Source organism: Aotus nancymaae, unplaced genomic scaffold (genome assembly GCF_030222135.1).
Source record: "Aotus nancymaae isolate 86718 unplaced genomic scaffold, 86718_ANA_hifiasm-v0.15.2.pri h1tg000124l, whole genome shotgun sequence".
NCBI lineage: Eukaryota > Metazoa > Chordata > Mammalia > Primates > Aotidae > Aotus > Aotus nancymaae.
Window position 1 is genome coordinate 216,406 of NW_026988539.1, and position 14,849 is coordinate 231,254.

Consider the following 14,849-nt stretch of genomic DNA (forward strand, 5'->3'; position numbering starts at 1 on the left):
GCCGGGGCCTTTGTCCCTAATGAAGCGGATGTCTAAGTCCCCTCCACCCCGAAAGAAAAAGGTCGCTGGCGAGTGTAGACAGGCCCCAGTCCGTTTTTTTTCCTAGTGAGTCTCCGACGCTGTTGTACGGACTCTTCGTCACCTGATGCGACTGAGTTCCTCCGGGCTCCGCCCCGGCGGCAGCACGTGATTAGACGCTCTGGGTGCCTGGTGCGCATGCGCAACAGACCGCGGGACAAGCCGGAGGCGGAGTTTGAGTACCAAGTAATCGGCCTCGGCCTCATGCAGTGGGCGCCCGCCCTCCCCGGGCCTAGTCAAGGCCTATCTCCCTGCGGAATCGCAAGCACGGGCAGCTCCCGTCGGTAACGGTCAGTCCAGGCCTGCGCATGCGAGGAGAGCCCCTGCGCAACCCGGGTGCGCGCGGCCTTGTGGGAGTTGTAGTCCTCAGTCCTCGCCCGCGCGGGCTTTGATTCCCGTGGTGCCCTGGGCGGCCCGTTTCCGGCGCGGCTACGCGTCGGCGCACGCGGCGTCGGTCCAGTTGACTTTGCGGAGCCATGGAGGGCGGCTTCGGCTCGGATTTCGGGGGCTCCGGCAGCGGGAAGCTAGACCCAGGGCTTATCATGGAGCAGGTGAAGGTGCAGATTGCCGTGGCCAACGCGCAGGAGTTGCTGCAGGTGCGGGGCTGGCCGGGGGCGGGGGCTGGGGGCGACAGGGTCTCCCCTGAGGACGGGCGTCGCGGCTGAAGCCTGGCCTGTCTCCACAGAGGATGACGGACAAGTGTTTCCGGAAGTGTATCGGGAAACCTGGGGGCTCCCTGGACAACTCCGAGCAGGTGAGACCCGCGGAGGTTCGAGGCGAGGGTCACCAGGGTCTGCATTTGGGCGGGGAGGCGTCTGCGCGTGCGCGGACTAACGGGGCAGCGCGGCGGAGCGGCCACTGCACGTGCGCAGCCTGCAGCCCGGGCGGCCTGGAGCCAGAGTGCGGGCGGACCTCCGGGGACGCGAGCGCCGGGGCTGAGCCGTGCGCCCCTCCCCTCCCGCAGAAGTGCATCGCCATGTGCATGGACCGCTACATGGACGCCTGGAACACCGTGTCTCGCGCCTACAACTCGCGGCTGCAGCGGGAACGAGCCAACATGTGACCGGCGGGCCCGTGGCCACCCCACCCTGTTTATTTCCATAAACGTGCTTTGAGAGGTGGGGCCCTCATGTGCGTACTGCCTGCCAGGGGCTTAGGGGGTGGCACTGGTGCTGGGACAGATGGGACTGTGTTCTCACCACTCCCCCGCCCTGCCCTCTGCCAGCCAGTGCAGCCTGCATCTCGGGGTGAGCGGCCCTGTGCCTTCCCAAAGTGCTGCCAGCCCAGAGGCACCTCTTTCAGGCTTTGGGGTATTCCCCTGGTGAGCCCAGGTCAGCCTCATATTCTGGGTGGAGAACTGTTGTTTGGAGTTTGGAGTTGGCAGGGGTCAGACCCCACCTGAGCTGTCACCTCCTGCGGATGGGCAAATAAATTGTTGGGGGAGGGCGGAGAGAAACCTGTTTATTTCCATCCTGAGGGGGTCTCTGGGAGAAGATGAGGCTTGCCCCTGGAACCCCGGCTCGGAGGATCTCAGCCTCCTCTGGGTTGGGGAAAGTCCATCTTTTTGTATTGTTTGTTTGTTTGAGATGGAGTCTGGCTCTGTTGCCCAGGCTGGAGTGCAGTGGTGCAATCTTGGCTCACTGCAACCTTCGCTTCCCGGGTTCAAGAGATTCTCCTGCCTCAGCCTCTCGAGTAGCTGAGACTTCAGGTGTGCGCCACCACACCCGGCTAATTTTTTTGTATTTTTAGTAGAGACAGAGTTTCACCATGTTAGCGTGGATAGTCTCTATCTCCTGACCTCGTGATCCGCCCACCTTGGCCTCCCAAAGTGCTGGGATTACAGGTGTGAGCCACCGCACCCAGCCCCATCTTTTCCCTTAGTGCCCCTGGGCTGCTGAGTCACGAGGAATGTGTTGCTGGCGCCACCCCGTCCCAAAGGCTAAGGGGGACGGCTCTCCCCAGGGCAGGGCTTGCTTTCACGCTGTTAAAAGTGCGCTCTGAATGACAGAATCCCCTAAACAGGCTTTGTGTGAGTACCAAGGCTGCTTATTCACCCCGGCGCGCCCGAGTCCGCAGAGGGCGGTGGAAGAGGAGTTGGTCTTACGGGTTTGGGGTGGGCAGTGGAAAGTTAACCCAAGTCACAGTCAGGGTGGTTTTTGCGAGCCGGGGGTGGGGGTGGGAGCTGTCGCAAGGTCCAGTGTCACAAGGTTGGGTTAGACTTTTTGGCTCCGGGAGTGCATCTGGAGGTGTACCTGTGGGTCTCAGGTGTCACCATGGTACAGCCAGTTCAAAGAACGTTGCATTCCTGCCTTTTGTATGTTAACAACATAAAAGTAACAGCTAGAAAAAGGGGGCAGTGAATATTTTGAGGGTGGTACACGGGGACTATGGACGATGTTTCTTCTTCGAGTGGGAGTGGGAGCGGGAGCGGCGTGAAAACCTAAAAATGGGAGGGAATTCAGACTGCCGAGAGGTTTTGAAGCAAAGGTCGATGATCTGCGGTCGTTAGGAGGCATTTGCTGTATTGACTGACTGGTTATACCCTGGATACGGTTTTGTACGGATTGAGAGACTAGTCCGCATAAGAGGAGGAGAAAGATAGGTATGAGGGCCAGCTAATGGAAGGAGCCATGATGCCCAGTTGGAGAGAGGCCAGCTAGGTCCAGAATAATTATTTGCCTGATGAGCAAGCTTCTGGGCCCTGTCTTTAAGCCTTTTGATGGCGTTATATACAGGTCCAGATTGGTTTATATAAAAGCAGCGTTCTTTATTTGGGAATAGACAGGGTCCTTTTTTTTTTTTTTTTTTTTTTTAATTTTAGCAGTTAGTAGATTGAGGACTTGGCGGTCTTGCAGGACACCTGCAGCCAGAGAATTAACCTGGGCTTGGAGAATAGTGTTTGAGTATGTCTGAAATACTGGCGGAAACATTATTTGCGAGACCCCGGAATGTGGTGATGGAAGTAGTAAGGCCTGCTACACCTGTTCCAGTTGCAGCAGTGGATACCCCAGTCCTACGAGGAAGGGGATTAATGGAATGACTTGTCATGTGGGAGTTACAAGGGGGACAGGGAAATGGTCATTTTTGTTGGCAAACTGGATTTTGGGAGTAAGGAAAATTAAGGTACAGGTGCCTGTCTAGTTGGTAAGAAGGCAGAGGTAGGTGGAAGAGCCACAGAGGAAGAAACAAACATCCTTGGCTCAGGCAGAACTGGAAGCGTCGACTGAAAAGGTGAGACAGCATTCTGGGGGGCTGGGGTCTTGTCCCCAGATACCAACGGAACCAGCACGGGCTGCGACTTTTAAAGGTTGTAGTGCGGTTTGATAGAGTAATTGTGTGGAAGGAGAGGTCTTGTTTTCGTGATGTCTGAAAGCGTTACAAAACCCTGATTGTTAAGCAGAGAGGTGGTGCTGACTTCTGGGGTCCTGTAAAGCAGACACCTCGGCTACATGAAGCGGTTTGGGTGCCTAGAAAGTTTTGATGATAGTCCGTTGGGGCTTGGAGTTGTAAAGTGGCATTGATAGGGTAGGAGGTGGCTAAGAGGCAGGCCTGACGATAGATTGTGTTGGAAGCGTAAAGGGGCCTGAAGAGTTAAAACAGTATTTGTGGGCCAGGCGCGATGGCGCATGCCTGTAATCCCAGCTACTAGGGAAGCTGGGCCAGGGGAATCGCTTGAACCCAGGAGGCAGAGATTGCAGTGAGCCGAGATCGTGCCACTGCAGTATAGCCTGGGTGACAGAGCAAGACTCTGTCTCAAAAAAAAAAAAAAAAAAAAAAAAAAAAACAGTATTTGTGGTTACAGAAGCTGGTATGGGTTTGTTATTACCAGTATACGGAGCGAGGCTGGAAATGCAGGAGTGCAGAAGCTGTAGCGCACATCCTGTCAGGGTATGTCCGATCTTGTTACGGATGGGTGACGGCATATTTAAGAGCTGAAAGGGCCTTTTTCCTTCTTACTGAGGGTAACAACTTAGGCGTGTAAGAACCCAAGTCTTTGCGGGGACAGAAGTGGCAGTCTAAGTTGTAGCCAATAGAGAGATCCCAGGCCAGCAACCTTTTGTTAGGGTTGGGTTGGATTGGTTTAGCAAAGAATGGGTTGAGTGAGTTTTGTAGAGCTAATTGGAAATAATAGGAGACGTGCAATTGTGTGGGGCAGAGTGGTTGTAGTTGTTGATTGGGGGAGAAGTCACACGGGGTACCCAGGTTTCAGCACCAAATGTTAATCGCGCCGTGTATGAAGAGACCACCTCAACAGGCTTTGTGTGAGCCACGAGGCTGTTTTTGTTTGTTTATTCACTCTGGTGCTGGTGGGCTGACTCGGAAGAGTCAGTGGAGGGTGACCTGGTAGGAGTTGGTCTTACAGGTTTGGGGTAGGCAGTGGAAGGTTACAGTTCAGGGTGACTTTTTTGCAGGTGGGTGGTGTCACAAGGTTGGACTAGACTTTTCTGGCTCTGGGAGTTCCTCTGGAGGCGTACGTGTGCGTCACGGGTCGCCTGTGTGGCCAGTTCAGAGAACCTTGCAGACCCCACTTCCTTCCATCCGAGGTCCTGGTGGAGCACGAGGCAGGTCAGTGGTCCTCGCTGCGACACTGAGGTGCTCAGCCGGTGAGCCAGGGTGCAGGGGCTGTGTTCATTGTAACAAAATGTGCAACCCAAGTGCCTCCCGGTGACCCACAGCTCGACCCCCCACGCCTGTCCTTGGGTAGGGTACAATGAGGTGGGGTGGGGTGTGGGGTGCCTGCTCGCCCTGCTGCTTTCACCTAGAGTCCTGGCCTAGGCGGCCACGTGGCGCTCACTCCTGGATGTGCTGTCCTATCCAGCCTCTCACAGCTGCCACCCGGGTGTAGACACCTGGGAAGTGGGGCCGGCCACAGCCATAGCCCCAGCTGGTGACCCCAGTTAGCACCCACCGTCCGGAGGGCTCCCTGCAGGCCAGGGGTCCCCCAGCGTCGCCCTGTTGGGGAGAGAAGAAAGGGGGTTAAGAGGCTGGTACCTCCCTTACAGCAGCCCCTGGGTCACTGGCCCCTGGGTGAGTGACTTCCCCTGGAACCCTCACTTTCACTGTCTGGAAAATGGGCTCAGTGCAAAGGTGGCTGACATTTGTGGACACCCGCCACGTGGTCCCGAAGTGGAATGGGGCCACCTGCTGCTGCCGAAGCCCAGGGGTGGGATGTGGTGGGTGCCCAATAAACGGTTGTGAAGTGGACGTTCCCCCAGAGCCCGAAAGGCCCCTGCTTGATCCGCTGGAGAGGTCCGCACCAGAGGGCAGCGCCGAGCTGGTGGGCTCCCCGGCGGCCGGGCAGGACCTGGGGCTCACCGAGCAGCTGTCCACGCCTCCCTGCGGGAAGCCGGCGCACAGCATGCGGCTGCTGATCTGCACCGGGTAGAAGCGGCGGCAGGTCTGCTCGCTGAGGAGGCGCACGGCCGCCTTCTGCAGCTGCCGCGCCATGGAGCCTGCGGGCGGGCAAGACGGGGCAGGTGTGGACCCCGTCAGGCCCCCCGCGCCCCGCACTCCCGAGGCCCAGGACGCGCCTACCTCCCTCGCGCACCGAGCCCCAGCCGGTGATGACACAGCGCGCGCCGTCCGGGGGTCTTGGAGCGGGCTCGGGCAGGCAGATGGGGCGCACCAGGCGGCTGCGGCGCACCGGGCCCGCCAGCTCCAGCAGCGCCACGTCGTAGTCGAGGGTGTAGAGGTTGTAGAACGGGTGCTTATAGATGCGCGCCACGCGCTCCAGCTGCCCCTCCGCGCGGCTCAGGAACGGCGTGCCCAGGAAGGCCGCCCACTGCTTGGGGTCCCCATAGCTGCAGGGTGCACGAGGACAAGCGTGGGCCCGAGTCCCTGCGGCCCCCGCCCTTTTGGTGCCCCCAGCCGCCGGCTGGGACCCTGGGTGGGGTTCTTGGCCTCTGGCTGCTGGTCTGGGAAAGGGCTTAGTGGCTCCCACTAAGCCCAGCTACCAGGCACCAAGGCGGCACCAAGAAATGCAGCCATCCCCGCCTAATGGTAGCCTCTGAAAGGGGGTCTGGTAGCCGTGAGGGGCCCACCCTCCCCATCTGACCTCGAGCCCCGCGGGGCCGGAGCTGGGTGACCCCGCGCCTGCCAGGGGAGGGGAGCTTACTACCGGGTGGGCTTTGGGAGGTTGGAGACAAGTCCGAGGGGTGAGGGCTAGGGAGAGATGTGACCTCAGTGTCCCCGTCGGCTTGGCCCGAGCTGGGAGAGGCCGCAGCCCCCGGGTTAGGGGGGACCGCGGGGTAAGACTCCGCCTTCGCAGCCCCAGCCTGGGTGGTCAGGCTAGGGGTAGGGGGTGGGCTGGGGAGGGCCCAGGGAGCTGGGATGGGAGTGGGCGGTGGGGGGAGCAGTGGGAGCCGGGTCGGAACAGTTCGGTTCCGGGTGAGCTACAGACACATGCAGGGGTGTTTCAGACTCACACGTCGAAGCAGTGCGCCGCGGACAGCAGCCACCTCTCTGCCACCAGCACGGCCCCACAGCGGTGCTCCCGGCGCCGCAGCCACAGGCTCACCTGCCACGGCCACTCTCCGCGGCCTGCCGCGCTGCCCCCCACAATTCTGGTGAGCGCCGCCGGCGCCAGGCCACAGTCTGCAGGGCAGCCAGGTGCATGGGTAGGTGGGTCTAGGGCGCCTCCCCCGCTCAGCCCCTCGGGCGCACCCCTCCGTGAATCCCGTGGGAGCCCTGGGGAGGGGTGTGCGAGGGAGAACCTGCCCCGGAAAACTCGGCAGGAAAGGACGCTGGGTCTGATGCGTGGTGTTTGGGCTTTTCCCAGATAACAGTGGGAATGCGTGTGTTCCCTATGACTCAGCTTCAGGCCACACCGCCCCTGCTGGGGGCCAGGTGGGAGCCTGCCACACCTCAGGCCTCCAGGACTTCCATCCCACCCCCAGGCCTTGGCAGACACCAGGGCCCTCCCCCCGAGCCCCCGCCCTGCCTTGGCGCGCTCTGCCTGGGTCCCTGATTGCCCCATCCCCTTCCTTGACATTCCCTGCAGGCTGAGCTCTCCCAGGCCGTGCCGAGCAGAGGCCTCCCTCAGAACTCAGCTGTGGAAGAATGCGTGGGTGGTTTCCAGGGACCCCGTTACCACCCATGGAGGGGGCCCGTACCCACCTGATGTCTCCAGAGGGCCGTTTTCCTCCTCAGGGGCTAGCCCCCTCCCCACCCTGTCACCGCCCAGCTGGCTTCCCTGGGTGCTTCCCACAGTCTCATCCGAAGCAGACGCGAAGGCCAGCATGGAAGAGAAGTTCCACTTCCCCGCCAGCCCTGGCACCGTCCGGCCCTGACCCAAGACCAGGGTGGCCGCAGCCCCTGTCCTTGGGCACGCCAGCTGTCTCCACACAGAGCCCGCCTCCATTTCAAGGGGGCCTTCTCTACCTCTTTTGCACCCAAAGTTAAGAGCTCCCAGGCCATGGCTACTGAAAAGTGAAAAGCAGCTCAGACTGAGACAGCGAGAGCCCCAGGCTGCAGGGACAGACCCGGGAAGCACCCGCCCAGGGACATGGCGCGACTGTGAGCCACCGAAGCCCCTGCTTGCCTTTTTTTTCCCCAACATAGTGTCTTGTGGCCCAGGCTGGAGTGCAGTGGCACCATCTCGGCTCACTGCAACCTCTGCCTCCTGCGTTCAAGCAATTCTCCTGCCCCAGCCTCTCAAGTAGCTGGGACCACAGGTGCACCCCACCACGCCCAGCTAATTTTTGTGTTTTTTGTAGACACGGGGTTTCACCATGTTGGCCAGGCTGGTCTCAAACTCCTGACCTCAGGTGATCCACCGGCCTCGGCCTCCCAAAGTGCTGGGATGACAGGCGTGAGCCACCGCGCCCAGGGGACGTTATGTCTTGTTAGGTAGCCCGAGCTGATCATCATGGTACCCTCCACTCCCGAGGTCCCTCCGTCTCTCACAGTACCTGGTAGCTGGGAGTGGGTGGTGGCCTCTGAGGTGTCTGGAAGTGACGTCTGTCCCCCAGAGGTGGTGCTCATGGCAGATAAGGTTGAGTTGGCAGGTTGGCCTGTCACCCTGCTGGTGGCCGCGGGGGTGGGTTGGCTGAGGGTGGCCCCCAGGACTGTGAGGCCAGCCGTCATCCTGGGGGGATGGCTGGTGGTGGCCAGCGTCCTTGTGGTCGAGGGTGGAGACACGGGAACGGGCTGGGAGGCCATAGTCTCCAGAATCCAGCCCTTCAGCCTTGTGATGCGCGTGTACACGCCGGGCTTCTTAACTTGAGCGCAGCCAATCCCCCAGCTCACGATCCCTGCCAGATAAAACACGCCGGGGGTCTCCTCGCAGGCCAGGGGGCCCCCAGAGTCACCCTGGAAAGGAGGGAAAGAGCGCTGGTTGATCCTCCAAGGACCCTCTCTTCCTGGCACTGCCAGATCCTCCTGTGTTCCTACAGTCGGTGGGACTCATCGGGGGACCGGAGGGCACAGCATTGGTCTGGAGACCTGGCTGCAGCCCCACGCCTGGCTGTGTGACCTGGAGTGAGTCACTTCTGAGTTTCCATCATCCTTGCTTTTGTTTTGGGGCGATAAAAAAAGGCAGAAAAAAACTCTTAAATAGTAAAAGCCACGAATAGTTCCACCACCTAGAAGTAGCCCCTGATCATTAGCTGCCAGGCTTGTTCCTTTTTTTTTTTTTGAGACAGAGTCTGACTCTGTCGCCCAGGCTGGAGTACAGTGACATTATCTCAGCTCACTACAACCTCCGCCTCCCGAGTAGCTGGGACTACAGGTGCCTGCCACCACGCCCAGCTGATTTTTTTTTTTTTTTTCAATAGAGACAGGGTTTCATCATGCTGACCAGGCTGGTCTCGAACTCCTGACTTCAGATGATCCGCCCACCTCAGTCTCCCAAAGTGCTGGGATTACAGGTGTGAGCCACTGCGCCCAGCCCTTGTTTTTTTGAGACAGGGTCTTGCTCTGTTGCCCAGGATGGAGTGCAGTGGTGTGATCACGATTTACTGCAGCCTAGAACTCCTGCACTCAAAGAGATCCTCCCACTTCAGCTGCCCAAGAGCCGGGACTGCAGGTGCCTGCCACTCACCTGGCAAGTTTTTTTTTCTTTTTTTGGTAGAGTTGGGATCTCACTATGTTGCCCGCACTGGTCTTGCAGTCCTGGTCTCAGCTGATCCTCCCACCTCAGCCTCCCGAAGCACGGGGATTACAGGCGTGAGTCACCGCACTCAGCCTGAAAATTAACCTCTGTCTCTGCATGCACGGTTGAGCCCTTGAGAATTATGGGCCTGGCATGGTGGCTGTGGCCAGGCATGGTGGCTCAGGCCTGCAATCCCAGCAGTTTGGGAGGCCAAGGTGGGTGGATCACATGAGGTCAGGAGTTCAAGACCAGGCTTACCAACATGGTGAAACCCGTGTCTAGTAAAAATACAAAAATTAGCTGGGAGTGGTGGCCCGTGCCTGTAGTCCCAGCTACTCGGGAGGCTGAGACAGGAGAATCACTTGAGCCTGGGAGGCGGAGGCTGCAGTGAGCTGAGATTGCGCCACTGCACTCCAGCTTGGGCAACAGAGCGAGACTCCATCTCAAAAAGAAAAAAAAAAAAGAAATCTAGATCTTCACACACAGAACCGCCAAGTGAAAGGGTGTGGGTATTTCATCTGAATACCGCCCCGTGGCTGGGTGGGGTAGCTCACACCTGTAATCCCAGCACTTTGGGAGTCCAAGGCAGGTGGATCATGAGGTCAGGAGATCAAGACCATTCTGGCCTACGTGGTGGCGTGCGCCTGCAGTCCCAGCTACTCGGGAAGCTGAGGCAGGGGCCTTGCTTGAACCCAAGAAGCAGAGGTTGCAGTGAGCTGAGATCACGCCACTGCACTCCAGCCTGGTGACAGAGCAAGACTCCTTCTCAAAAAAAAAAAAAAGGCAGGGTGCAGTGGCTCACGCCTGTAATCCCAGCACTTTGGGAAGCTGAGGTGGGCGGCTCACCTGAGGTCAGGAGTTCAAGACCAGCCTGGCCAATATAATGAAACCCCGTCTCTACTAAAAAAAAAAAATCGGCTGGACATGGTGGTGGGTGCCTGTAGTCCCAGCTACTCTGGAGGCTGAGGCAGGAGAATCCCTTGAACCCGGGAGGCAGAAGTTGCAGTGAGCCGAGATCACGCCACTGCACTCCAGCCTGGCGATAGAGCGAGACTCCATCTCAAAAACAAAACGAAACAAAACTAACAAATACCACCCGGCTTTCCCCTGTGAACGGTTACCTGGCAGGAGTCGACTCTGCCTTCCAGGAAGCCCGCGCAGAGCATGCGGTCCGTGAGGGAGAGGTTGTAGAGCACGCTGCAGGTCTTCTGGTCTATAATCCCCACCGACGCCTTCTGCAGGAGCTCGGGCTTGGTGGCTACCAGGGAAAGAGCCCGGAAAGGCCACATGCAGAGTGCTCGCCACAGCAGCTCCAGTTCAGCTCTGCTAACAGCCCCGAGATGCGGCATGCCCGCCCCACAGAGACGGAGGCTCACAGAGTTCCAGGAATTGCACAAAGCCATAGATTAAGAAGGAGGTGGACCTCAGATGCCTCACTCGGAGCCCACGGTCCCCACAGGTCTGCTGCCTTAGCACCTGGGTAACGTGTAGGAGGCCATCTGAGGTCGAGGGGAGCAGTAACTTGGGGCGGGAGGGGTCTCGGGATACACCAGCACATCGGCAGTGAACATTTTCTCTTTTCTTGAGATGGGGTCTTGCCGTTGCCCAGGCTGGAGTGCGGTGGCACGATCATGGCTCGCTGCAGCCTCTAGCTCTCGGGCTTGAGCGATTCTCCTGCCTTAGCCTCCTGAGTAGCTGGGACTACAGGCATGGGCCACCACACCCAGCTAATTGTTAATTTTTCTTTTCTTTTGAGATGGGGTCTCGCTATGTCGCCCAGACTGGAGTGCAGTGGCACAGTCTTAGCTCACTGCAACCTCCGCCTCCCAGGTTCAAGCGATTCTCCTGCCTCAGCCTCCTGAGTAGCTGGGACTACAGGCGTGTGCCGCCCCACCTGGCTGGTTTTTGTACTTTTAGTGCAGTCGGGGTTTCACCATGTTGGGCAGGCTGGTCTCGAACTCCTGGCCTCAAGTGATCCCACCCACCTTAGCCGCCAAAGTGCTGGGATTACAGGTGTGAGCCACCGTGCCCAGCCTTTTTTTTAAAAAAGCTTTTAGTAGACTGGGTCTCACTACATTGCGCAGCCTGGTCTTCAACTCCTGAGCTCAAGTGATTCTCCTGCCCCAGCTTCCCAAAAAGTGCGCGCGTGACAGGCGTGAGCCACCGCACCTGGCCTGCAGACATTTACTTTTTTTGTTTTTGAGACAGAGTCTTGCTGTCGCCCAGGCTGGAGTGCAGCAGTGCAATCTCGGCTCACTGCATCCTCCTCCTCCTGGGTTCAAATGATTCTCCTGCCTCAGCCTCCCAAGTAGCTGGGATTACAGGCGCCCACCACCATGCCTCGCTATTTTTTTTTTTTTTCTGGGATGAAGTCTCACTCTGTCCCCAGCCTGGAGTGCAATGGCACGATCTCAGCTCACTACAGCCTTCACCTCCTGGGTTCAAGTGATTCTTCTGCCCCAGCCTGCTTGGTAGCCAGAATTACAGGCACACACCGCCATGTCTGGCCAATTTTTTGTAGTTTAGTAGAGACGGGGTTTCACCATGTTGCCCAGGCTGGTCTCCAACTCCCAAGCTCAGGGAATCCGCCCGCCTTGGCCTCCAATAACATTTTCTATAGAGGGCCAGAGAATTAAATGTTTCGGTTATTTCACTCTGCGCTGTTGCAGGGAAGCAGCCATAGACAATCTGTTGGTATGTGAACGTGGCCCTTTTTCCAATAAAACTTTATACAAAGAGGCAACGGCCAGATTTTCCCCCCGAGACGGAATGGAGAGGTGAGTGGTGTGTGGGCAGTGGGACCAGAGACAAAGGGACGAGGCACAGAGGTCCCTGTGCGGAGCAGTGAGTTTAGGGTCCTAGAGAATGAACCTGCCACTCCCCTCAGCGGGACAGGCTCACCGTTTCCCTCCTGCGTGTTTCCCCATCCGGAGATCATGCACTTCCGGCCCACCGGGAACTTCTGGATGGCCAGGGGCAGGCAGACAGGCTGGATGTACTTGTTGAAGGCCAGGGGGCTGGCCAGCTCCAGGACGGCCAGGTCGAAGTCCAGGCTGCCGGGGTTGTAGAGGGGGTGCAGCACCACCCGCCGCAGCCCCACCTTCGCCGGGCTCCCGCCTAGGCCCAGGAGGGACGCAGTGCCCAGGTGGGCCCGGACCTGCTCCACCTTCGTGCTGTGGAGACAGGGCGCTCAGGCGTGCCCGCCCTCCAGATCACACCCGCCTTCCTGGGGAGGGCCGAGGCTGATGGGCCCCCAACCCCGGGAAGCCACACCAGGGCTGCCTGGGCCCCAGGACCATTCCTCCAGCGCTCGGCTCCAGGAGGAGGACCAGGGGAAGAGGGGCTGCCAGGCTCCTCCTGAAAGGGATCCCGAGTGGGGACCTTGGGCAGGTCAGGGGAGCCTCAGGCTTCATTTTCTGCCCCTGCGCCGAAGCCCCCCCGCCCCCCAGTCCCTGCGGCTTAGGAGTCTGTCTCTTTTTGGTTGAGCCAGGGTCTCGCTCGGTCACCCTGGCTGGAGTGCAGTGACACGATCAGGCTCCCTGCAGCCTCCACCCCCTGTGCTCAAGCAGTTCTCCTGCCTCAGCCACCTTAGTAGCTGGGACCACAGGTGCTGGCCACCACGCCTGGAAACCTCCAAGATAAATGTGGCCTGGGTAGCAAGCAGTAGGGAAGGTGCCCTCCTCCCTCCCCTGAGCGGGCCCCGTTTCTCCTCTGAAGCCTTGGCACCGGCTCTCTCCTGTCTCCCAGCTGCCCTGGTCCATGCGGCAGCCCCAGCAGGATGGTTTCTGACAGGGAGGGGAAGCCAGGCAGCCTTCCTGGAGGAGGCGGGCCTTACTGGTTGAAGCAGTGGGCAGCAGACAGCAGCCAGCGGTCGCCCACCACGGTTGCTCCGCAGAAGTGCCGGGCCCCTTCCTTCAGGCTGACCTGCCAGGGCACCTCCCCGGAGGCCGCTGCGAACCCGCCCACGATCCGGGGGGGCTTCTCCATCGCAGGCCTGGCCCCGCATTCTGGAAGGGGACAGAAGACCAGGGCTGGGGATCCTGGCCTGCTCGGACGGGAGCATGGGAGTGGGGGGTCCCAGGACACCGACTGCAGCCAGGCCTGTGCTGGTAATCACTCCCGCTCCACAGATGAAGCCGTGGAGGCTTCCGGGCATCTGTAGCTTGCCCAGGGTCTCGAGGGAGGTACATGGCCCAGCTCAGGGGACAGAAGTTAAGGTAACACACAGTGGCCCAGTCAGCCTCAGGACTCCCGCAGCAGACCCACAGCCCACAGAGTCAGCTTCACGGGCATTCCAGGAGACCCAAGGTGTGGCTCAGAAAAGGAAGGGCAGGATCGTTACGGGGTTTAGGAAGAGAGTGTGGGGCGTAGGTGAACTGAAATGAAGCATGGCCGGGCGCGGTGGCTCGCGCCTGTAATCCCAGTACTTTGGGAGGCTGAGGTGGGCGGATCACCTGAGGTCAGGAGTTCGAGACCAACCTGGCCAACCTGGCGAAGCTCCATCTCTACTAAAAATAAAAAAATTAGCCAGGCATGGTGGGCACCTGTAATCCCAGCTACTTGGGAGGCTGTGGCAGGAGAATTGCTTGAATCCAGGAGGCAGAGTCTGCAGTAAGTTTAGATCCCACCACTGTACTCCAGGTGGGTGACGAGTGAAACGCCATCTCAGAAAAAAAAAAAGGGCCGGGTGCCACAGCCCACGCCTGTAATCCCAGCACTTTGGGAGGCCGAGGCCGGCAGATTACCTGTGGTCGGCAGTTCGAGACCAGCCTGACCAACATGGAGAAACCCTGTCTCTACTAAAAATACAAAATTAGCCAGGCATGGTGGCGGATGCCTGTAATCCCAGCTATTCAGGAGGCTGAGGTGGGAGAATCGCTTGAACCCGGGAGGCGGAGATTGCAGTGAGCCAGGGTCATGCCATTGCACTCCAGCCTGGGCAACAAGAGTGAAACTCCTCTTCAAAAAACAAAACAAAAAATCCCAGCATTGTTGATAACAGTGAAACACTAGCAACGCCCCCACCCTGACGTCTGGAACGAGAAGAAAGTTCCAGTGTTGCTACTTTGACCAGACTGCAGGTGTCACGGGACACAAGCCCAGTGAACGAAAAGGCTTAAAGATAGGGAAGCAAGGAGATATCCCACGAGGTTTCTTTCTTTTTGAGACTGAGTTTTGCCCTTGTCACCCAGGCTGGAGTGCAATGGCACGATGTTGGCTCACTGCAACCTCCGCCTCCCAGGTCCAAGTGATTCTCCTTCCTGAGCCTCCTGAGTAGCTGGGATTACAGGTGCCCACCACCACGCCAAGCTAATTTTTTGCAGAAACAGGGTTTCGCCATGTTGGCCAGACTGGTCTCGAACTCCTGACCTCAAGTGATCTGCCTGCCTCTGCCTCCCAGAGTGCTGAGATTATAGGTGTGAGCCACCACACCCGGCCAATCCTACAAGTTGTCTGGGTGCAAACTATTTGAAAATGCAATAGGCCGGGCGTGGTGGCTCATGCCTGTAATCCCAGCACTTTGGGAGGCTGAAGCAGGCGGATCACCTGAGGTCGGGAGTTCGAGAGCAGCCTGACCAACATGGAGAAACCCCATCTCTACTAAAAATACAAAATTAGCCGGGCGTGGTGGCGCGTGCCTGTAATCCCAGCTATTCGGGAGGCTGAGGCAGGAGAATCG

The 14,849-nt window shown here is 58.8% G+C and overlaps 2 protein-coding genes across 3 annotated transcripts in view; one reads left to right on the forward strand and one right to left on the reverse strand.

The window, feature by feature from the left end:
• Nucleotides 1-516: 516 nt before the first annotated feature.
• TIMM13 (translocase of inner mitochondrial membrane 13) lies at nucleotides 517-2,102 on the forward strand. The gene is made up of 3 exons (XM_012435856.3): nucleotides 517-674; nucleotides 764-832; nucleotides 1,043-2,102. The coding sequence occupies exons 1-3, from the start codon at nucleotides 555-557 to the stop codon at nucleotides 1,139-1,141; spliced, it is 288 nt and encodes a 95-aa protein (XP_012291279.1). The 5' UTR covers nucleotides 517-554; the 3' UTR covers nucleotides 1,142-2,102.
• Nucleotides 2,103-4,660: 2,558 nt separating this feature from the next.
• The window catches only part of TMPRSS9 (transmembrane serine protease 9), a 39,005-nt gene continuing 28,816 nt past the window's right edge, over nucleotides 4,661-14,849 (reverse strand). Inside the window, exons 11-18 of one of the 2 annotated variants that reach the window (XM_064371210.1) lie at nucleotides 13,005-13,176; nucleotides 12,071-12,342; nucleotides 10,291-10,427; nucleotides 7,989-8,388; nucleotides 6,504-6,672; nucleotides 5,614-5,879; nucleotides 5,395-5,531; nucleotides 4,661-5,031 (exon numbers count right to left, since the gene is read on the reverse strand). In XM_064371210.1, coding sequence (XP_064227280.1) covers nucleotides 4,870-5,031; nucleotides 5,395-5,531; nucleotides 5,614-5,879; nucleotides 6,504-6,672; nucleotides 7,989-8,388; nucleotides 10,291-10,427; nucleotides 12,071-12,342; nucleotides 13,005-13,176 — 1,715 coding nt within the window. In that variant the 3' untranslated portion in view covers nucleotides 4,661-4,869. The remainder of the gene's footprint in view (nucleotides 5,032-5,394; nucleotides 5,532-5,613; nucleotides 5,880-6,503; nucleotides 6,673-7,988; nucleotides 8,389-10,290; nucleotides 10,428-12,070; nucleotides 12,343-13,004; nucleotides 13,177-14,849) is intronic. The other variant, XM_064371209.1, reaches the window with a different exon arrangement.